This window comes from Pholcus phalangioides, unplaced genomic scaffold, assembly GCF_987345545.1.
Source record: "Pholcus phalangioides strain wild (caught in Gottingen) unplaced genomic scaffold, Ppha-v1.0 ptg000010l_1, whole genome shotgun sequence".
NCBI classification, from domain to species: domain Eukaryota; kingdom Metazoa; phylum Arthropoda; class Arachnida; order Araneae; family Pholcidae; genus Pholcus; species Pholcus phalangioides.
Genome location: NW_028301603.1, coordinates 19,306,989 through 19,330,060, shown reverse-complemented (window position 1 = coordinate 19,330,060; position 23,072 = coordinate 19,306,989). Strand labels below are relative to the sequence as shown.

Genomic DNA, 23,072 nt, shown 5'->3' with positions numbered 1-23,072 from the left:
CAAAGCTGAATCATGTTTTTAGAGCAGGAGATTATTAACCTTTTGTATTTCAGGGACATCCAGTGCCGCGCACGATAATATGAAGAGTTTTGCATACTGAAAGACCCTTTTACAATATAATATTCAATATACAGGGTAATTCACTAGTGTGTGTGTAAACTTCTAGGAGGAGTGGGTGAATCGGAGACTAATCATATAGCAGTAAAGGGTTGGGAGTGCATTCGTCACACTAGAGGGTGTTGGGGAACCAGTAAATCATCCATGGAGGCAAACTGTCATTAAACATCCAACCACTAAGGTAGTAGGATGGAATGTTCCACAAATGCAGAGTCAGCAAATATCCCTTCAGCACAGCAGTTCTCAACCAGTGCTCAGTGTGCACTTCCCAGGGGCTTCACAGCGACTCAAGGAAAATAAAATAAATCAGTAAATTTAATAGAGATAAATAAAAAGACCTACACAGGGTTCAGCCATAGAAATTATTAATCTAAAAAAAAAGGGCTTCGCGAATCAAACAGTGCTCCCCAAGTCAAGAAAGGTTGAAAACCGCTGCTCTAGCATATAAGGCTGCTGATTGTACTGGAAGGGCTATCTGATGAGGCATATTCGGAACCACCAATTATTTACGTGGCTGCATCAAAACTGTTGCCAAACCTTTCCTCATTCAATTTTTTTTATTTGCTGTGGTCGGTCACTCTGTGTAGTGTATGAGACATGCATGGGCAGAGAAGGTTACTGGTGTACACATCTCTGTAAGCTTGACCAAGAAATGCTTGGTGAATTTCAAAATGCTCATAAGCCGCTGATGTCAATCTTGTGTTGCAACTGGTGGCTGAAACTTCAAACACCTTTGATCTCTCTAATATTTAAATTGTTGCGTTTTACTGAATAAAATAATGTTCTTCACTTTATGAGTCACTCTTTCATTTCTCGTGTTTTCTGGGCACTATCCCATGACGAATGTGTTCCCAACACTTGCTCAGTGATTCTGATTTGTCTTTGAGTCACCTACTCTTCCCTGAAGTTCGTACATGTGGTAGCGAATCACCCTGTATAATATAAAACAATAATCAGAGCAATAGAAAAAACACATTTTTCTTAAGGATATACTAGTATAATTCCCGATACGAGTGGTGCAGTGGTGACATGCTCGTCTACAATCACGAAAAGTACTGTTCAAGTTCGCAGCTTAGATCCCAAAGATTGGCAAGGAAAGGTTCTTTCTCCTACTGAACCTGAAGCAACCATTGATAGATGGAGCTTTTTCAATCTGCATTCACTGAAGGCAGAGGTATACTTACAGGGTCCAATAAAAATTAGAATGGAAGAAGAGTGGCTAAATTTGTATAGCCCCCACAGGGGGTAAAACTAAAAATTTTCCTCTGCTTAAAAAATAACTAGGTCAGCGAGTCAAAAGAGTGACCTAGGTAGTTTGCAAGCATGTGACTTGTCAAAAGACACACCTAGAGCGCAAGGGACCAGTAAGTAAAAATGCCCTACATAACAAAGGATCAGATCAGCAATTTAATCAAAGAGTGATCTAGACGGTTCGCAAGCATGTGAGTGACCTAGAGAGCAGAGAACGAGGTCAGTGAATAAACAAAAGAGATGTAGAAAACAAGGGACCTAGAGCGTGGACAAGCATGTTGGTGACCAAAACAGTATACAAGCTTATGAATGATCAAAAGAGTGACCTAGAGAATAAAGGATCAGGTCAAGGAGCTACTAAAAGAGTGACTAAGAAAGTGTGGATTTATGTGAGTGATCAACCAGAGGCGTATTTGTAAAGAGCTAAGCAGACAATAGCCCAAAGTAACAAATTTGAAGAAATATTAGAATAAAAGAAGGGTGGCGAAATCATAAATCTGCTTCGACGCTGAAGGTTCTCCCTTGGCCCTCAAGACTAGGGTAGAAGTATAACGTGAATTTCTCCAAAGAGAAAGATACACTCCAGCTTGATCGGTACTAAATTGCTATATGCTGATATGACCACAGTTGGTGTTTGGTGAAGAAAAGAGAGTATAATTTTCATGAATGAGTGAAAGAAGATTTGCGTATTTCTCTTACAAAAAAATTTTTTTTTTCTATTTTCTTTGAATCGGCTCACACAAAAATGTGTGAATTGAGTCCACAGTCCTCTTGCAATCCGGGCAAGCGAGCTACCTATATACACTACTGGAGATAGGACCAATCTTTACTTATAATTTTTTGAGCAGTGACATACGACGCTGAAGTAGATGCATAGTAGGCCCCCCCAGGTGGCAGCGTACTCCAAGCTCACAGACCCCGCAAGAAAAAGAATTTCATGCATGTAAAGATAATTTTGGACACCAGTGTACTTTGGTTCCATAAAGCTTATTACAACTAGGTTGATTAATTTTGGACACCAGTGTACTTTGGTTGCTTCAAGGTGTGAATGTGAGCCGATCTCCCCATTAAAAGTCGCAGCACAGAGCAACAGGCCTACATCGGTATAATTATTCATTCATTACACTTCACTTACTACGAGTTGAGAAAAAACTGATAGTTTAAAACTTGATTGCAGATGACAGCACTACACATAACAAGCATTACACAGAAACAAATTTCACGGAAGGTTCACTATACACAATCCAACATGTACCAATTCGTTAGAAGTTCCGCAGAGGAATATGGACATAGTGCACGTCTGGTTTAGTAGTAGTAATGTACTTTGGTTCCATATAACTTATTCCATTACAACTTGGTCAATTAATTTTGGACACCAGTGTACTTTGGTTCCATAAAACTTACTAAAACTAAGTTGATTAATTTTGGGCGTTGGTGCACTTTGATTCCATAAAGCCCATTACAACTAGGTCAATTAATTTTTGGCATCAGTGCAGTTTTTTGGTTCACATTGCTCATTAGGACTAGGTTGACGGCCGTCATATAGTGATACATTATTTGTACTGTACATACAAAATGATACCTTCACAAAAGAATCAAAAACAAAAAGAACTTCTGGAAATCGGCTTTGACTTTTTAAAAAACTACCTCTTTTTTTAATAAATATACAGCACTGCTAAAAGTTTTACATAAAACTGCACTCTACAGCATGTCATGTGAAACATCGATATTAAGCAAACACTTAATTTTTTTGGGGGGGAGGAGTGGGAAAATATTCCCCAAGAGGGGAACAATTGCACATGATATCAAACAAACACCGCAGCTGCACTTTATATATATATATATTATCAAATCTTATTCCAACGGGAAGGAGACACAAACCTCTCTCCATTTTTTTTCCTTCTGTGTAAAGCACCAGAAAGCGCAACAAAAAGAATAAAAACGCACGTATATCTTACACTAACGAAAAAAAAAACACTGTTAAAATGCGGAATCGCTTCGAACTCGACATCAAATTTTTTCTCTCGCTCGCAGTCAATTTTACAGGTGATGACACGTACACATGCACACACAAATATACATACATATATATATAATTATTTTTACACATTGCGCAGTCTTTTTCAACATTTTTTTTTTTGGTACAAAAAGCTCAACATCAGCAGTTTTTTTTTACATCTTCGAACTCCGAAACATTACAAGTTTATGACAATCGACAACGATGACTCGATCACTCAATTATTTTTTTCCACATTCCTGGAAACACTCTACTTTTACGCTAAGGAACTAGCAAAGATGCACACAAACATAAAGCGGAGGTGATGCACGTTTTTTTTTTTTTTTTTGTATGACTGTGACGACTGACGAGAAATTTAAAAAAAAACAAAAAAACGCAGACGATTTCAGTCCTCAGTTTGTCTGATAAGTTGTCAGGAGCGCGGCATCGACAGGCTCCATACACGATGGACAGGTGAAAGATCTCATCAACCAGTCATCGATGCAATCTGTATGATAGATATGCATGCAGGGCAGGAATCTGATCGGATCCCCTATCATGAATTCACCCATGCATATCACACACCTAAAGCAAAAAAAAAAATGGTGTATTGTAAGCAATACATACTTAATTCACAATCGTTTCTGAAATTTTTAAAAAAGTTGACCTTCGATATGGGGTCTGGAAATTCCGCCCAGAGTCATCCCTGGAAATTTTGGCCCTGACCGTGTGAGTGAATGACCTATAAGGGATCAAGTGAGTGACCATATGATCAGCCAAATGAATGAGTGACCGTCTGAGTATGTGCATTATTCGCATTTTGACCATTATTTATACAAGGTGAAATGAATCCCACTCACTTTGCGACTCCTATGGTCACTAATACAGTCTGTCACCCTTTCAATTGGTTACTTGTATAATCAGCATCCACTCATCCAGGCACGTAGGCAGAAATTTTGTTCGAAGGGTGAACCACTTGCATATCGAGGCGGTCAAACAATAGATTTGGCCATCATTCCCCCTTTTTTAGTCATTTTCTCACATTTTGGGGGGGGGGGCGACCAGACCTTCAAGTCCTCCTCTATGATCTTTCACTCACCTGATCACTAATACTCCTTCAATTGGTCACTGGTACAGTCACGCACCAACTCATCTGATCACTCATACAGTCACCTTTTCAACTGGTCACTCATTTCATGTCTTTCTGTCATTCACTCACATGGTTGCTCAGTCACTCATTTTATCACTCACATGGTCAAGGCGGGCAAAATGTTACTGGATACGAAATGTGCCAGAAGCAAAATTTTCGTAAATCCTTCGATATACAGTGGAACCTCTCATAATAGATATTCTCGCTGTTAGCAGACACTATTGAATTCTCGTCTAAAAACGATCGTCTCAAAAAAGTGAAGGATTTCAATGTACAGTAAAACTTTGGATTATCAGTAACTTAGTTCATGAGCGTCATGTTTTTTTTGTAAAACATTTTGACTCAAACAAGCAATACATATATGGGTGGAGATACCATATCACTGATATGGGATTATTCAAGTATTACGACAGCATCAATATTGGGGGCGGGGGTGTTCAGGTTTACTGACAGATGAGGTTGGGGGGGGGGGGTTGAATGATGCTTAAGTCATCAACCACTCTTTATAAAAATATGAAATATTCTTAATGGCATCTTTCTCTGTGTGCCAAAAAGTAGAACTCTTTCGCTAGTTTGCGGGCACCTGAACTAACATTCTCCCTATTGATAAGTCCTCTAAAGAGACACTTTAGTGATCTCTAAATGTTCTGCAGATCCTTCAAGTGATCTGGAAATGTGTGGGGGCTGCTCAAGTGTTCTCTTCTAGAAATATGATGTGGGCACCTTAAGTGCTCTGGAACCGTGCGGCACATCACTCAAGTAACCCGTAATTGTGCTGGATATCACTTATGTAATCCGGGAATGTGTGTGGGTAACTTGAGTGATAATAGAACTACACTGCAGGCCACTTAAGTGCTCTAAAACAGTGTCACGTGTCACTTAATGGATCTCTCTAAATGTGCCACAGATTGCTTAAGTGTTCTGGAACTATGCTGTGGATCACTCAAGTGATCTGTACATGTGCCACAGGCCTACTTAAGTGATCTGAAAATACGCCACAGAGCACATAAATACTCTGGAATTGTGCCACGGGTCACTTGAGCGATTTCTAAATGCGTTGCTTAGTTTAACTTTTTTTTACAAAATTAGGCCTGAGGTGGCGGGCCGCATCAAATAACCCCATGAGCCACAGGTTTAGCATATATGGCTTAGAAGGTGGGTCGCAATGAATTTCTCAAAAAGAAATTTTGAGTTTGTAGCCTTTAAATAGCATTGAAATTTGCAGAAATTGATTATAATAACATATATAAAGGTATTTTCTTCCGAAATTGTAATTTTTTTTTAAATTTTTTGTGTAAAAAAATAAATTTTTGATCATCTGAGGGGGTCATGGGGATGCCCCCCCCCCACGTACATTTCTCTGATCCCAATATGTGTGGGGGCAGAGCTGACAAAAATTTTGCTGCCAGGAGGGGGAAGGGGTCAGAGTTTGACTGACTGTTGCTGACAAAGGCAAGGATGGGGTTAAAAATGGCTAAAAATCTGCTGACATAATAGTTAAACGGCCCCTCATCAATAAAGAATGACTATACTTTCAACGAAAATCAAAAACTCATGACAATTACAATAATTCAATGACTCTGCGATCATTTACCACGCCAGTTTCCTTGTTGTTGCAACTAGTGTTTGCATAAGGCATAAACAATCATGAAAACTATTTCGTTTGTAAATTTTCAATTTTGATTTGTTTTATTTTCTTCTGTATTCTCTCAAACACAGTAAAAAAATTGTCAAGTTGATTTAGAGCATATCTATGGGTCGCAGGAGCTTCTGAGATGGGTCGTACAAATCCACTCGCAGCCAGCAATTCTTGAGCTATAAGGTCCCAACACAAACCTGATTTGCAGGAGCTTCCAAGAAGGGTCGTACAAATCCACTTGCAGCCAAGGGTTTTTGAGCTGTGGGGTCACGAAGCAAACTTGATTTGCAGGGCTTTTGAGATAGATAGATCCTACAAGTCCACTTACAACCAGGGGTTCTTAAGCTATGGGTCATGACCTAATGGCACTATCAAGTTTGGTTCGTGACCCACAGCTCAAAAACCCTTGGCTGCAAGTGGATTTGTACGACCCTTCTTATTTCCCGTAATGGTCATATTACGGGATGGTCAATATAAGAAGCACAGACTGTATTAATGAAAACTTTTAATATTTTATGCCTAGGGCCCATGTTCTGGGGCTTCTTCATTAGGCCCATTCGTTAAAACGTCAGTCACTATAGGAATGCCATTCTGAGTATAACATAGCTGCCAACTTTGGACAATGAGAATTTTAGAGGTTTTTGTGGGGATTCAAATTCCATACAAAAATAAATATAAAAGGGATCTTTGAAAACATAGGGATTTTTCCCTCTTGCAAAAATGTGATATTGTACCAATCCTGGCTAACCAGTAGGTTAAATTATGTCATTATTACTCTCAAAAAATGAAATCTAGCCAACCAAAAAAAATCTCCATACGGCTTAGAACGGGACATATGATCAAAGCAGATAAGCATGATAGTGCCAATTTTTGAAATTGAAAGTCCAGATTGATGCTGGCTGATTGGCTAATTTTGTTTTCTCTCCGAAAATGGTTTTTTTTTTTTGTTTATGCTTTAATGTAATGGCGATATATAATTTACGCAATCTTTTTTCAGATAATTTTTTTTTTTTTTTGTTTACATTTTTCCCTTTAATAAGAAAAAAAGGCCCCTTTCAGAAAAAAAGTTGGGGTTTTTCTGGACCCTTCAGAGATTTGGGTCCAGGGCATGCGCCTGCTGTTAAATCTGCCTCTGAATGCAATGATAATAAAGTTTCAAAATGTAAAAAAAACTTACTCTCGATTTTTCTTACTCCCATCATAGACGCCCGTAGGTAAATGCTGAATCAGACCTATTCTTTGGGCTATTTTTATCTGTTCCTCTTCAGTCAACTGAGAGGCTGGCCGGCTGACGTTAGGTGATGGATAATATATCGGAACCGATACGGTTTCCTGCAAAAGAATCACACATAAAATGACACATCGTTATGAATGAATTTCACCAAAAAAAACCGAAATAACAAAACTAAAGCAGTGATTGATAAATCCCAGAACTTAGTGACAAAAATATAGTGAGCATTGCAATAATGTTAACATTCCGGTATTGTTATCACTTTTCACTCACTAAGCAGTGGTCTATTTACAGGGGAGATAGCGAGCTACAGCCCAGAAAGGCAAATTCGAGAAATGAGTGGTGATCAAGAAAATCACACAACCATAATACACAATAAGAAAACCTGGATTAAACGAAACCTATCTAACAAGGGAAAGGAAAAATTCACATAAACACTGTGAACATTTGGCGACCAATATAATAAAGGATCATACAAAATGCTAAAGTGCTCCACCAAATTTTTTTACGCAATTCTATGCTTGCAAATGTGAGTTCTACATAATCTACCCTTAGATTAGCGAAAACCATTTCTATACTTGATACTGTGGTTTTGATAAGCCTTATGCAGTAAAGCAGTTGCTTTCTGAAATTGTAACAAAATTTTCGGAAAAGCATTCTTTTCCCATGGGAGAAATCAGCGTAAGGGTCGAATTTCCAAATGATATGCAAGATGTGAAATTGCGTGCAAGCTGTGTACACATGCTGTTATCACAAGGCTGAGCAGGACCAGAATTAATTAGAGACAACTGCCATGGCGGCAAAATTTTGAAAGGTGAGCGGACATTGCAATAATGTTATCATTCCTGTGTTAAAGGGTTAGGAAGAAGAACAGTGTAGGTTGGGATTTTATATACAGATTATGTTATCATAACATAAATACAGTAATTAGTAATTATAGACTAATTATTTTTCTATTTTTAAATTATTTACTTTATCTTCAATTAATATAATTTTATCTCAATCACAAACAGGATTGTTACATAATTTTACACATTATGTCAATTGAACCTTTATAAAGCGGAAACCTGTGTTCAACAGGAAAAACCTTGGTCCCTTGCAATTCCATTGAAGACAGGTTTTACTGTATTTTGAAGTTAAGATTGAACAAGACTAATTTTTTGCCAACAAGCAGGGACAGACCTAAGTATATTTTGCGGCCATCTAAATCTAGTTTTTCCATTCCTGCCAGTACCAATGGGCACCCTTGCGCAAACCAAGTTTTCACTGGCACCCGAGAATGACTATCAAACTACTATTTCATAGTAATAAAAAAATCAATAGATAAGTTTGTCAATTTTGGACAACAGTTCCCGCTCTCCTGAGGAAAAATTACAAGTGACCACTGTTTTAAATTTATCCGTATGCAGATGCAGGGAAGCATAGTGGAAGGGTTGTTGAGGCTATAGGACATATAATCCACCCGGGGCTGCAACAAGATGTACTTTCAGCCAAGTGCACATTTTAGCTCCCCCCACTCCCCAGGTAATTTTCAATAACCGATCACTTCTCATTTTCTTCATCCAAGGGGTCATTCAAGTATTACGTAAGCAGATTTTCTCAGCCATTTTTACCCCCCTTCCCCCCCCCCTGTCAGCAAAACACTGACCCCTCTCCCTGTGTCAGCAGCTTAGAATACTTCATATCTTCAAAAAGGGGTGGTTGATTGCGTAAGCAACCTTCAAACCCCCCTCCCCCCCTATCATCAAAAGTCAGCAAATCCAACCCCCCCCCCCGATGCGGACGTAATACTTGAATGACACCGAAGCAACAAGTGCCTTTTCAAGCTCCAGAAATCTTAATTTTCTGAAATATTGCTGAGATGGTGGAAAGCCGCTGGATCTCCCCTTGCTGGAGAAACAGTTTTTGCTGATATTTGATTAGAGTACTCAATGTATTTTATGGAGTCCTGTGAATTTTGACAATTTCTACCTTAGAAGGAAAAGGTCCCAAGGTGACGTCTTCAAAAAGTTTTGACAAAAATTGCCCACACTGATTCTACACATTTAAATATGCACAACAATATTTAAAAAATTTCTAAATATTAATATTTTGAACACCAATAGAGGCCGAGAATGACTTTGAAAATCTTGCAACCCTACAGTCTTAGAGTGATGTCATTCAAACAATATAATATGATCATTGAACTAGTTCATGGGTGGACATATGGGGGGGCAATACCCCCCCCCCCCCAGCATCAAAGGTGGAGTCGACTGATCTAATGTATAAATGTATATACGAATTGACATCATCATCGTGCCTTCCAGCAATAATGACCATGCCCTCCAGACTTCTAAGTCTATCTTCGCCTATGAACTGGTTTCCTAGAAAAGAAAAAGGAGAGCTGGAGTGTGAAAGCAATCAGCAGCCAACTGCTGCAATTTTTTTGCGGGTATTTTTTATTAATTGCACCCTGCCGCCAATTTTTTTTTTGGTTTTTATGTTTCTGGTCAAGATGAATATATGCATGAATAATTTTCATAATCTTTTGAGGATGAAACCTTGGGACCATTCCCTTGTTAGTAAGAGATCGCACATTGATTTCTTTTAGAATCTTTTTTTTTCTTTTGTTTAGTGTTAAACACAATCTTTTTCATTTTGTTGAATTTTTTAAAAGGAAAGTAGTTCCTGCAAAAAGTTTAAGAAAACCCATTATTTTCTACCTTTTTTTTGGGTAAAATTTTTTTCTGGTGACTAGATTTTCTAGTTCCGATCTTCACTTCATGGTCAACCTTACCGACAATCAAATGTGGATTTCATGCTGGTGGTGACATGAACTACTTTTCACCCCCCCCCCCCTCCCGCTTTCTCTAAAGAGACATTGAGCATTCCAATTGGAGTTTACTTTTGGTCACAATACACCCTCAAGGGTAGCTGAAAAAATAAAATTACATGGGAAAAAAAATTAGCGAAAGAAAAACGAGTTCGTAAAATAAAGAGTTAATAGAAATTAGAGTTTATAAAATAGGGCAGATTTTAACATTATCTATATGACACATGGTTTGGGACAGAGGACCAGTTCGTAAACTGGATCATTTGATCATTTTTGTCGCACCACGGTCATTTTCTGCACACGAGGGCTAATTAGACCGGGACCTACAATTTATTGCCGATTCCGAACGGCAGGCTTGTTTTTCATACTCATCGAGAGGTTGGTGCGCTAACACCTCGATGGGGGACTCCCTGCGGTAGCAATTTTTGCTGCGGTCAATTCGCCTTTTTTTGTTGTACCCCTGTGTCAGGAAAGTTTTCTGACAAGGACGAACTGGGTATCGAACTCGCTCGTAAACTGGAGGCTTGTGAAATTGAGAGTCGACTGTAGCTGGATTCTTATATTGATTTTCAAATCGAGGGGAACGGCACATGGTCTTAAAAGCACCATGAGACCCAGTGGAAAAGAGATTCTCTGGAAACGCCACTTTATCAGATTTGAAGTATCAGTCACCGTGATTCAAAATCTTATTTCATATATTAGACATTTTGTTTTACATATGTCTCATTAACACTTGAGGCTCCTTATCGACCTACACCATCAGTATGCCCCAGGACCATCATTTCACCTTTTCCCGCAAGGGGGGGGGGTTAAAGAACATGTATTCAATGTGTGGATCAGTCACGAAAACTTTCAGAGGAGGTTCCAGAAAGCAGAGCATACTACGCCCGTCATTTTTTTTTCGGGGGGGGGGGGAGGGATCGGGGGCTGCATTGAAGCCTGGCTTTTGAAAATATACTAAAAAAGGTGTGTATATATATATATATATATATATATATACACAAATGTGTTTATATATAGGCCCATTGTGCTCTGTAGGGGAAACAGTCATATTGCTTTTCTAATTGGTGAGTGGACGCTATGTCAAGCTGGAGGATTCATGATGGAGGTGGGCCTCACGACGGTGCTTTACGTCAGGCGCGATTGGCCAACCGACTGCTTCCGGAGGAGTGAAATGTTGTAACAGTAGTTGGGAACCCTTCAATGTTTCATGCTGCATCGCGTTTCGCTGATTTTCTCTTCGTTTTTGTTATATTTCCTTTCCCTTCAAAACCCACAGAATAGGGCCATATACTATATTGCTGCTCTGAGCTGATGCACCACGCTAGTAAAACACAAACGTGTAGAGTGATTAAGTTACACATTTCCGTTGTTCAAATGATCCTATTCGGTTCACACGTCTCAGAAAAACCTGGTTTTAAGAACAAAAATGAATCAATGCCTGGCCATAACCCCTATCACATTATTTTTCACGTAATATCGAGGAGGGCCGTAAAACTTCCTTCACCAGACCATTAAATAACTAAGTTCGGCCCTGCTCATGGTAATAAGATCTAGATGATCTTTGGGAACAAGGAAATTGGTAGGAAGATAATTCCAGCCTGGTGGGTGTATGATGAGTCATCAATTCATCATTACTATTAAAATGATCAATTCGATTAGGACAATGCACAGCACAATTTCAAACGAATATCTTCAAAAACCCTAAAATTCGGTTTTAGCGACGATTTGCTCGCGTTATAAACGAGTTGTATTTCATTTTATTCAACAATCACAGCTATAACATCGACACAAACCCACGTCAAAACCGTGACATGGATCAGATGTCACCGAATCATTAGCGGGGGGGCATGGGATCGGATGCCATCGCCGTAAAATTTCCAAATAAACAAAATGTTATCTCAAGATAAGCTAAGAGATGATAACAAGAGCAGTTAGATACCTGATAAGATGGTGGGGGTCCCAGCTGATCAGACGACGACTCCCTGGCGTTCTGATTCTCCCTCAGCAACGAAATATCGTCCGTGGAAACAGATTTCAAACAATTCCCCATTTTCTTCTTTATATTTGTTTACTTTTCTTTTAAGACGCTGTAAACAAATAAAAAAGTAATCGAATCAACTCGATGTTTATATCTCCCAGAGATTATTATTAGGCTTAAAAGATTGCACCAGTTGACAATGGATAGCCATCAAAGCATCTCTCTCTCTCTCTTTCTTTCGAAGCAGAAGACACACAATCACGAAGGGGATAAAATATTATTACGTTATCCTCCGGACATCGCCTCGGCTTCAGAAGTTGATTACTTTTCTGTGTCGATTATTTCAAAATGTAATCAATCGAAGTTGTCTCCTTTGTTTTGTTTCTGAAATTGTTCGATTTCTCATGCAACACAAACATACACACACAGACGACAGCAGCCAGAAAACACAAACAGCTGAGAGAGTGTGGCGACAACAAAGACACAATGCGACAGCCAATCCGGGAGAGGATTTCGAGTGCTTTAACTTTCTACTACTTCATCCTAGACCGTAGAGAAACGTGGGGGGGGCCATTCTCATTTGTTAATCGTACGTGACGTCACGGAAAGGTGAGACCGTGTTCGGGGCTGGGTACAAATTATCTAAAATTAGTTGTATAGATCGTGATTTCAATCCATTCTTTCCTGTCCGTATATAAGGGTCCGTTCAAGTATTACGTCATCGTCGATGGGGGGGGGGGGGGTTCCGATTTGCTGACTTTTGGTGACAAGGGGGGGAGGGGGGTTGGATAATGCTTACGTCATCAACCACACTTTATGGAAATATGAGTTAGGATTCAGAGGGGCAGAGCTGATGACGAAATTTTGCTGGAAGGGGTCAGCGTTTTGCTGACGAGGGGGGGGGAGTCAAAAATGGCTAAAAATTTGCGTACGTAATACTTGAACGGCCCCTAATACTCAGGGACGGACTTGAGTTATTTAGTTGCCCGGTTAAAAACAGCTTTGCGGCTCTCTAAAACAGAGTTTCTCATTCCCCTCCCAATGGCCCCCACAAGGGGTGGGCTGACAAGGCTCCAGCCCTGGGGTCCGGAATGATTTTCATCATTTTTTTTTGTTTTTTCACGCTATAAATTCATCATAAAGGGGCCCGTGAAAGTCTGGGACCCGTAAAATATCCCAACCTAGGGGCCCTGCTTCAAGGTGTGGGGGCCATGTCCCCCCCGTCCCCCCCAGTATCCATGAAGTCCTTGGTGCACACCAGGTTTACATTTTGGCACCCGAGAATGAATATCAAACTATACTGTTATCATGATCATAAAAAAAATCATTCGAGAATAAATTTGTACGATAGTGCCACCATCATTGGCGTACGCAAGGAGCACCACCCCCCCCCCAAGCCGAGATTATAGTGTTATTTTGCAGGGAAAAAACGTGACTCCCCCCCCCCCCCTTGAGAAGGAAAAAAATACTGAAACCCCACTTGAGAAAATTCTGCGTACGACTACGCCCACCATATGCACCGGAACTTAGGGGCTCTCCCAATAATTGATGAATAATGCACCACATCAGGGCCGTCTTAAGAGTGTCATGGGCCCCCGGCCAATTAATTTTTCTGAGGCCCTACCAAACAAAACTTCTCAAAAACTTCAACCAGATCTCATTTTTGTGAGGCCCCTCTTCGCTTGAGGTGCCCGAATGGGCGCCATGCCTTTAAGACGGCACTGCACCATACCCTTCCTCCTCCTGAGCACGCGTTCGAATCCTGTATATATGGAACGACTGGCAACTTTCAGCCCCCCTCAATATTTTCTTCATCTCGGTGACCCTGGTGCCCGCTGCTCAGCCATAAAATTGCAAGTGTGCCCTTAGGCACTTAGAGATTAGGGGGGGGGGCTTTCGGGGCTGGAGGAACTGATTATCTACCCGGGACCGCAACTAGATACTCGTTCAGCCGGGCAATCATGCATTATGCCTCCCTCGTGCAATCAGGTTCGTAACTAGGCTGGGGCAACCGGGACACTGCACCGGGACCCCGAGTCAAATGGAAGCCTCACAGAAAATGTACACTTATTTTGTATAATTTTTTCCCCTTTTTAAGGGGCTCCCAAGAAAATGTCAGCCCCGAGAAGGTATGCTACGGCTTTGCGAGTGTGATTTTAAACAATTTTAAAAGAAGAATTTAGCTCCCCCTATGGTTCAGCGCCACTAGATCTGCATTATTCTCCCGGCTTGGGGTGGGGTTCTTTGAAACCCAAGGCCAGAAGGTTCGATGCCTGAATTTTAGAGGTCTTGGAATGGCCCCCACATCTTGCAGCAGAGCCCCTAGGCTAGTATCGTAGTAATTTATCACCGTAGTGAATTTATAGTACAAAAAACAAAAAGTGATAAGAATCGTCCCAGCCTGTCAGCCCCACCCTTGTGGGTGCCATGGGTCTTAGACGGAATTTTAATCTATTTGACAATAAGTCAAACGCTACGAATGTTAAAGTCAAAATGTAATCAAAGTATTTTTATCCCGATTTGCGGCCGCACCCTTCGCACCTTCCTTGAGTCCGGCCGTAATAATACTTAATCGTAAATGTACTATTTTGTCTATGTCCATGGCCTTCCTCATTCAGAGTTATTAGGGTGGGATCTTTGGTGCCCCCCCCCCCCAACACCTTCAGGCCAGAATCTTCAATGGCCCCTATGTGGTGAATATATAGCGTGAAAAACAAAAAATTATGAGAATCATGCCAGGCCACCGGGCTGTAGCCCAATGCTGTGATAATGCATGGACCCACTCAAGCACGGAAACGGAGGCCTCACGATCTGTTTAGGATTTTCGAGGTTAAGTATACGAATTTCTAAGCGCATTCCTGGACACGGAGGACCTCAGAAAAATATCATTGAACGGGGGCCATGATCACATTGATCAGGGCTGCAACTAGATGCTTGTCCAGCTGGGACAAGCTCGCGTTTGAGCAGCACCCCCCCCCCCCCCGCCCTGTAATGTTGAAGGACAAGTTAAAGCGTGAAATTTGCTTTCCCCGATCTAGCGTCTGGGCACCAAACCTCCTGCCCTCACCCTAGTTGCGGTCCTGCCCATGATGCACTAAAGACGGCCCTGCTGGAACCCTGTCAGCCCCATCCTTGTGGGGTAAGAGCCATGGCCGTCTTAAGAGCACCATGGGCCCCCGGGCCAAGTGGTTTTTCTGAGGCCCTACCAGGTAAATTATAGAAAATTTCAACCAAATCTCCTTTTTGTGAGGCCCCTTTTCTCTTGAGGCCCCCGGGCCGTGCCCGGGTAGGCCCATGCGTTAAGACGGCACTGGTAAGAGCCCATATTGCAGCCAATCCACGCTCTTAACAGAGTCGTCTTAACAACACTTGGGACCCCTGGGCAAAGTGATGCTCTGGGGGCTCCTACAAAATGAAAGTTACAGTCTATATATATACCATTTTCCATGTATGTTCTTGCTCTGCAAGATCATAGTACGCCAAATCCATGGCTCCCACATCCTGCAGCAGGAGCACCCTAGGCTGAGATATTTGCCCCCCCCCCGTGTCAAATTTTTTTATGGGCTTCGTATATAGTGAATTTATAGTATAAAAAAAATAAGAATTGCCCTGGGCCCCCGAGCTGGAGCCCTGTCAGTCTCACTCGGCTATGACAAAATCAGGATCCAACGCATCCTGTAGCAACCGCAGATACGGGCTTCCCCGAACGAGAGGGTGAAGAGCGAATTACCGAAAGTATGCATGTGAACAGGAGAAGGGCGAATGTGCACCTCATCTCTTTTCCACCTATGCTAGTGTAATACAGTTTTTTCACTGAAAGGCAGTGCCTCCTTAACGAATATGGGCAAAACCGGGTAGGGCAGGGGGGCCCCTCAAAAGCAGAGTGGGGGGGGGGGGTTCGTGAAAATAAGACTAAAATTTATGATGATTAAATATGTCTCAGCGCAGGTAGGGGGCAGTGCTATCTGAAGAGCATCATGGGCTCCCGGGCCAAGTTATTTTTCTGAGGCCCTGCGTGACCAATTCTCAAAAATTTTAACCTTTTTCTCGTTTTTGTGAGGTCCCTCTTCTCTTGAGGCTCGCGGGCCGTGCCCGGGTAGGTCCATGCGTTAAGACGGCACTGGGTAGGGATCTCAGAAAAACTCCCATTGAGCGGATGGCCTTGAGATGCTTTTTTAGACGGATCTTTCGGGCGGGGGGGGGGGCCTCATAAAAATGAGAACTAGTTGAAATTTGTCGGGTAGGGCCTAAAAAAAATCACTTGGCCGGGGAGGGGGGCATGTTGCTCTTAAGACGGCCTTGCCTCGAATATATGTTAAGGGCCCTGCAACAATTTCTTTTAGTTCTTGAATATTAATTTAACATCAAAACATTGAGACCTCCAGTGCCATCTATTGACAGACTGGAAAACATAACCGGGAGAACGAAACCGATTATAGAACAATTGTCGCCATCTGATATTTATAAAAAGAAAAAGAAACTCATTCCTCTCTCTAGTATCATCTTTAAAAAAACTATATGATAGTAAACTCTTTATCAAAGAAATGTTTTTCATGTTATGAAATCATGTTGGTCAAAGCCGTACCGTAAGCTTTTGGGAGTTGGTCAAGACCGACCATATTCACAACAGTAACTTATGTAAATTGTACATGGATTATTTTCTTTGTTATTTTCTTGTCGATTATCTGGACAACCATTGGCGCGTTTTTTTCTTCAACTGGCTCTTTTTAGTGAGAGTTTGTTACATTGACAATACGGAGGTTTTAACAACTGGCTGTTGCGAAGATATATTTTGGAAAGAGAAAAAATTCAACTGCTCCTGCGGGGAATCGAACCCACGTCCTTTCACTGTTGGAACCACAGAAAACCAACTGCAAACGACCGCCACTGTGGCGCCAGTGGGGTTCGAACCCAGGAACTCGCGATGCGAGTCCGTCACTATGACCACTAGACCGCCACAGCGGCTCCCCAAAAGGTTGAGCACCCTTGTCCAAAGTCATTGGCAAATATTGTCAAGAGCAAATATTGTTGCGTCGAGTAGAGTTATTGATGCTCTGCTTTAATCAGTGGCTTCGATCGATATAAAAAATTAATTGGGAAAAAATCCAAATAATGTCAAGAATTGACGGAGAGATCAATTAAGCACCCCCCCCCCCCCACCCGTGATTATTTGTAAACCGGACCCCCAGATCTGGCAAGGCCAAACCTGGATGTTCTTAATACAAAATCTACAATTTTAGATCAATCGTCACAAAATTTTGCATATATACCAAATGGGACCCGACTTGAACGATAGGCTACTTTAAAATTTCGTCAGAGCAGGGAAAATGCCCCAAACGGGCAAAAAACTGTCGGGCAACAAGGTTTTTGGGCCTCAACAATCACTTTCGGAACGTTTACTTTGGTTACCGTGGTTCCCTAGCAATGCGTTTCAGACGTGTATATGCCTTTAAGCCGGGTTTTCCTAGGAATAGGTTTGTTGCGCAGCGTGAACCGAAATAGACTATTTCGCGCCGACAGAAACGAGTTACATAATCACGCTACGCGTTTGTGTTTTCCTAGCGAGGCGTATCAGATCAGGGCGGCTATATTATAGTATATGTATGGTATAGTATATTATGGCCTTGGCATCAGCTACTCTGTCGTCTGCATGCTCCGGTTTGAAGGGAAGGGAAAGAAAACACAAGAGTGAGGAGAATATCGGCAAAACCGCGGCGCACGACGCATTTGACTCCTCTAGAAGCAGTCGGCGTAAAGCGCTGTCGTCAGGCGTATTGCGCTCTGTAGGAAAACAGTCATGCTGCTTTTCTTACTTTCGGACGGCGTGTCGCGCTAGGCGAATCACATTGCGCGCGGCACAGGAAACCTGCTCCTAGGAAAACCCGGCTTTACAATGGTTTGTCACTTCTTTGACGCTGCCAGTATATATATGTATAATAGTTGATACCTTTATAATGGCTTGCCACATTTTCAATACTCCCATTAATAAGGCTTTTTGAATAGACGTTATATTCATCATCACATGGGCGGAGATACGGGGGAGGTGTGGGGGCATCCCCCCCCCCCCAGAGTCAAACATGGAGTCGACTGATCTAATGTATATATATGTATAGATGAATTGACATCATCATCATCGTGCCCCCCCCCCAGCAATAATGACCTTACCCCTCCAGACTTCTAAGTCAATCTTCGCCTATGCATCATCAGCATCGCTTTCAGGGTCAGGCAAAGGGTGATCCTCATAGAAATCAGTGTTAAAATTGCCGATTTTACTATGAAATGCGGGAATTTAGTGGGGTTTTCCAGCCACATCAATAATTTTAAATATTGTATTGAATTCTGGATTTTTGAAATATTGAGTTCGCTTAGAGATATTCGAAGCCCAGAAAAGTAAATATGAAGTAATTAGCCGAACCTACTTTTGAGTTGGATATCCATGCAATAACATTGATTTAAAGTTTTTATTTATATCTTCTAAAGCATGAAAATGAAAATGTGTCTGCATTGTCTTTTAATATTCAACTGTATAAATTCACATACAGTTTAGGTTGTTTTAAAATTAGTTATCGGCCCATGAAGCATGCCCCCCCCACCGCAAGGGGTGGGCTGACAAGGCTCCAGCCCTGGGGCCCGGAATGATTTTCCTCATTTTTTTTGTTTTTCCACGCTATAAATTCACCATAAAGGGGCCTGTGAAAGTCTGGTCGGGGGCCTGTTTCAGGGTGTGGGGGCCATGCCATAAAGTACATCGAAGAAATTCCACAGCTTCAATTAAGCATTTTTGGAAGCTGAAACAGGCAGATGCATAACTTGAAGTTAGGGAGTGGGGGATCTAAATACGTAGCGCCCCTTAAAAACGAAAAAATATATATATTAATTTTTACGTTTCTTTAAATGTAGATTTGTTTATTTCATGAGTGGCGCAGGAAGTCGCCATATTGGTTAACTTAGACATGGTTTGCATGTCCGTCAAAGAAAGAGGGTGATATCACGTGATCCAAAAAAGCCTCATTGAAGAAAGCTAGTATATTATAGTATAGCTAGTATATACGTATATATATCTATATATAAAAGGCTGACTGTGATCATTTAGGAAAATTAAAATGATGAGAAAAATTGAACTTTTTCAATTCTTTAAAAAATATGAAGCACAACTACTTACATTTTCACGTTGAAATGTATCGTGAAATTCGCTGCGAAAGTTTATTTTTCGGGGTTAGCGATTCTTCTTGTCTTGCATTTCGATTGAGGAAAAATACCATTAAATACTCAACTCAGAATATTTTGCGTCGTGTTTAATTTCGTACCTCGTGTTAACGGCATGCTGCGCTTAGGTTTGATGCTGTCATGAGCATGACTCAGACGAAAAGACAAAGAGTTTAATCAAGCGTCAAACATGTAGCCCATGTATTGTTGTTTTGGCTGGGGATCAATTAATGAAAAACATTACATTTCATTGAATCTTTTTTTCTCTCTCTTTCTCTCAAATTTTGAAAAATGTTAAGAAAATAATACTTTTTTTAGTTTAGTTTTTGAATTAATGTTTGGAAAAAAAAAAAAAAGAAATCGAAACTAACTATAAACCATAGCCAAAAACATAATTTAATAATATTGTACGTAAAAGACTTCGTAAGAATTAATTAATCGATGATTAATGTAACTGATTACAAAAAAGAAAATGTAACAAATAGCAAATGCATTAATCAAGGGAGGTTGCGAGAGAGAAGTAAATCGTGTTAACGAATACCATTGTAGCGAAAATCTCGTTTCAACGCGAACACCTTTCTAATGATAAGTTTACATCGGGACAATGCAAAAGCCTGGAATTCCTTTACAACGAAATTCCGTTGGTATAACGAAGTGATTTCTCAGGTTTCTTGGAATTCGTTATAACGGGATTAGACTGTATCTTCTGTCGCACTCCAACTCAAACTGGCAGATAGGATCCAATACTAAACCCAAAGCTTCTACAATCCCCCGCCCCCCATGGACCCTCTTCCATTCCACACTAGAGATCGATATTGCCCACTTTGGAAAGCACTGCTCTAAGGTTGTTCAACTCGTGGCTCGCGAGGCAAATGTGGCCCTCCGAGTCATCTGATGTGCCCCCCCCCCCCGACAAATAACCAAACCACTCAAGTGGTCCAAGTAAGATTATAAAATCACTCAAGTGGGCCGTAACACATTTTCAGATCATGATCATTTAAGCTGACAACAGTGCCAAGTACATTGCCAAATCACTTGAGTGACCTGCGGCACACGCATCTCCTTCACTTGAGTGGCACGAGTAGTACATTTCCAGATCACTCGAGTGGATGGCGGCACCCTTCAATATCACCCGACTGGTTCGCAGTACACTTATTACAGATCAATCAGGTTGACCGCTGCATTTTGATAAATCATTTATGTAACTGTTAGCTCATTTCCAGATCTATCAAGCATCCAACGGCACTCTTTTAGATCATCTGAGTGGCTCGCGGCATATTTCCAAATGATTCAAGTGATTTGGAACAGAGCCGCAGATCACGCTGAATTGATCTGTATAAATGTGCCACCGGTCATTGGAGTGCACGGCCGTAACTAGGTGCTTGGTCAGCCACGGCAAGCACGCATTTTGACACCCCACTGAAATGTTGAAGAATACAGGTTAAAGGGTGAAATTTGCTCCCCCTCTTTAATCTAGCGTCGGGACACCAGACCCGCCTGTCCCCTCCCAGTTGCGGCCCTGCTGAAGTGATCTGTATAAATGTATCGCGGGGTCACGTAAGTGATTTGAAATTGCACCTCGTGGGTCACTGAATAAGTGATATGCATAAATGTGCCGTGGGTCACTGAAGTGATATTCATAAATGTGCCGTGGGGCACTGAAGTGATCTGCATAAATGTTCCACGGGTCACTGAAGTGATCTGTATAAATGTGCCGTGGGACACTGAAGTGATATTCATAAATGTGCCGTGGGGCACTGAAGTGCAGTGCCGTCTTAACGCATGGGCCCACGCGGGCACGGCCCGGGGGCCTCGAAAGAAGAGGGGCCTCACAAAAATGAGAAGTGGTTGAAATCTTCAAGAATTATCCAGGTAGAGCCTCAAAAACATCACTTGGCCCGGGGGCCCATGATGCTCTTAAGACGGTCCTGCTGAAGTGATATTCATAAATGTGCCGTGGGGCACTGAAGTGATCTGCATAAATGTGCCACGGGTCACTGAAGTGATCTGTATAAATATGCCGTTGGTCACTCAAGTGGTCTATAAATGTATTGTGGGCTACTTGAGTAATCTGGGACTGTGACGCGGATCACCCAGGATATCTGCAAATATATGCCGTGGGTCACACAAGTGATCGGTAAACGTGTCGCTTATAGTTCATTTTTACAAATTGGGGTTTAAGGCTGCGGGCCACATCAGATGACCCCGTGGGCCACATTTGGCCCGTGGATCATGGGTTGAGCATTGTATGCCCTTACGTCTTAAAATTGTTTAGAGATTGCTTTATTGTTTTGAAAGAAGAGTGGTCTTTCCTTCGTATCTTTGTGGTTTCGGAGTGATTTCGGATTTTTTTTCCCAATGACCCCTCTTTCCAAAGATACGTCACTCAAGGTCGACCAATAATATGTTTTCCTTTCCTTAAATCCGCTTCTACGATCTAGGATTAGTATATATCATTACCGCATATACAATTGCGACATCGGCTTGATTACCTGTCTCTCTGCTATTTTTACTTTTTCCTTTCTTTTTCCTTTTTTGTGAAATATCGATTTCCTTCGATTCTTACTCAGTCGCCATATTGCATGATATATTCAGGAAGGTTTCCTAATTTATTAGATTATTATCAGTCGCGAGTTTTCCCCTTCGATTTCCTTAAACAAAATAATAATAATAGTACATTTGAAAATATATATATATATAATTGATCTGATGATGACCATATTTCATCAAGATAAATACTGGACGTTGCTGATTGTCGCCAAAGTAACAGCCAATCAATCCTAAAACTGCCAAAATAACACGGTCTACGTGTAGTGAACCTAACGTGGAGTTTGTTTCTGTGTAACGCTTGTGCTGCCATCAATTTTTCTCTAGTGTAATGATTAATTGAGTGAAGTGTGATGATATTGAATAATTGTATCGGTTGTAGGCCTGTTGCTTTCTGTGGAGAGACTTTTTAACGGGGAGATCGACTTGCATTTGTGCCTCGAGGTTGGGAACCACAGAAAAAAACCTCCCAATCAGCACTGTGGCGAGGGTGGGGCTCAAAACTGACTGTATTTTTTTATTCTATGTCAGGTGTCACTTCATTTGAAGGTTTGTGTTGTGTAATTTGTTTTGTGTATTGGATGGGAGTTTTTTTTAAAGTGAATTTTTAAACCAGAAGCTGGTTACAACTCCTTGCGCTTATAAATGTTATTTTCCCGTTTCATCGGGAAATTATAAGTGCAGTGGAACTTCGGTTAACGAGTGGTTCAGTTAACGAACAATTCACGTTACGAGCAAAAATTTTGAGCTTTGTTTATTCGTTTTCACGTTATCACAACTGAGAAATGTGAATGATATTCTCCTCTACAGTGTCCGGTCAGCTTGCTTCTCTCGAAAAATGAATACAAGTGCGAGGATGACTATTTACGATACGAAACTGGTAGATGTAGGAAGAATGTAACAACAGATATGTGCATTTGAATGGTTTTTTTTTTTAAATTCTGCTTGGAGAAAACTGTGGGCTGATTGCATTATTGAATACGACTTTGCGGAGCTAAACTGAAGAGCCAAAAAAACTGGTACAGGCATGCGTATGCAAATAAAGAGATATGGAACCAATCAGAGTACGGCGCTGCGGTCGCCATGCCTATATAACACAACAAGTGTCTGGCATAGTTGTTAGATCGGTTACTGCTGCTACA

General features: G+C 41.2%; 1 protein-coding gene across 1 annotated transcript; it reads right to left on the bottom strand.

Annotated features, from left to right (window-relative positions):
* Window positions 1-2,994: 2,994 nt before the first annotated feature.
* On the bottom strand, window positions 2,995-12,726 carry LOC149081059 (RING finger protein 11-like). Its single transcript, XM_089237828.1, has 3 exons — window positions 12,139-12,726; window positions 7,331-7,485; window positions 2,995-3,949 (listed from the first exon to the last, which is right to left on the bottom strand). The coding sequence occupies exons 1-3, from the start codon at window positions 12,247-12,249 to the stop codon at window positions 3,778-3,780; spliced, it is 438 nt and encodes a 145-aa protein (XP_089093954.1). The 5' UTR covers window positions 12,250-12,726; the 3' UTR covers window positions 2,995-3,777.
* Between the last annotated feature and the right edge of the window lie 10,346 nt (window positions 12,727-23,072).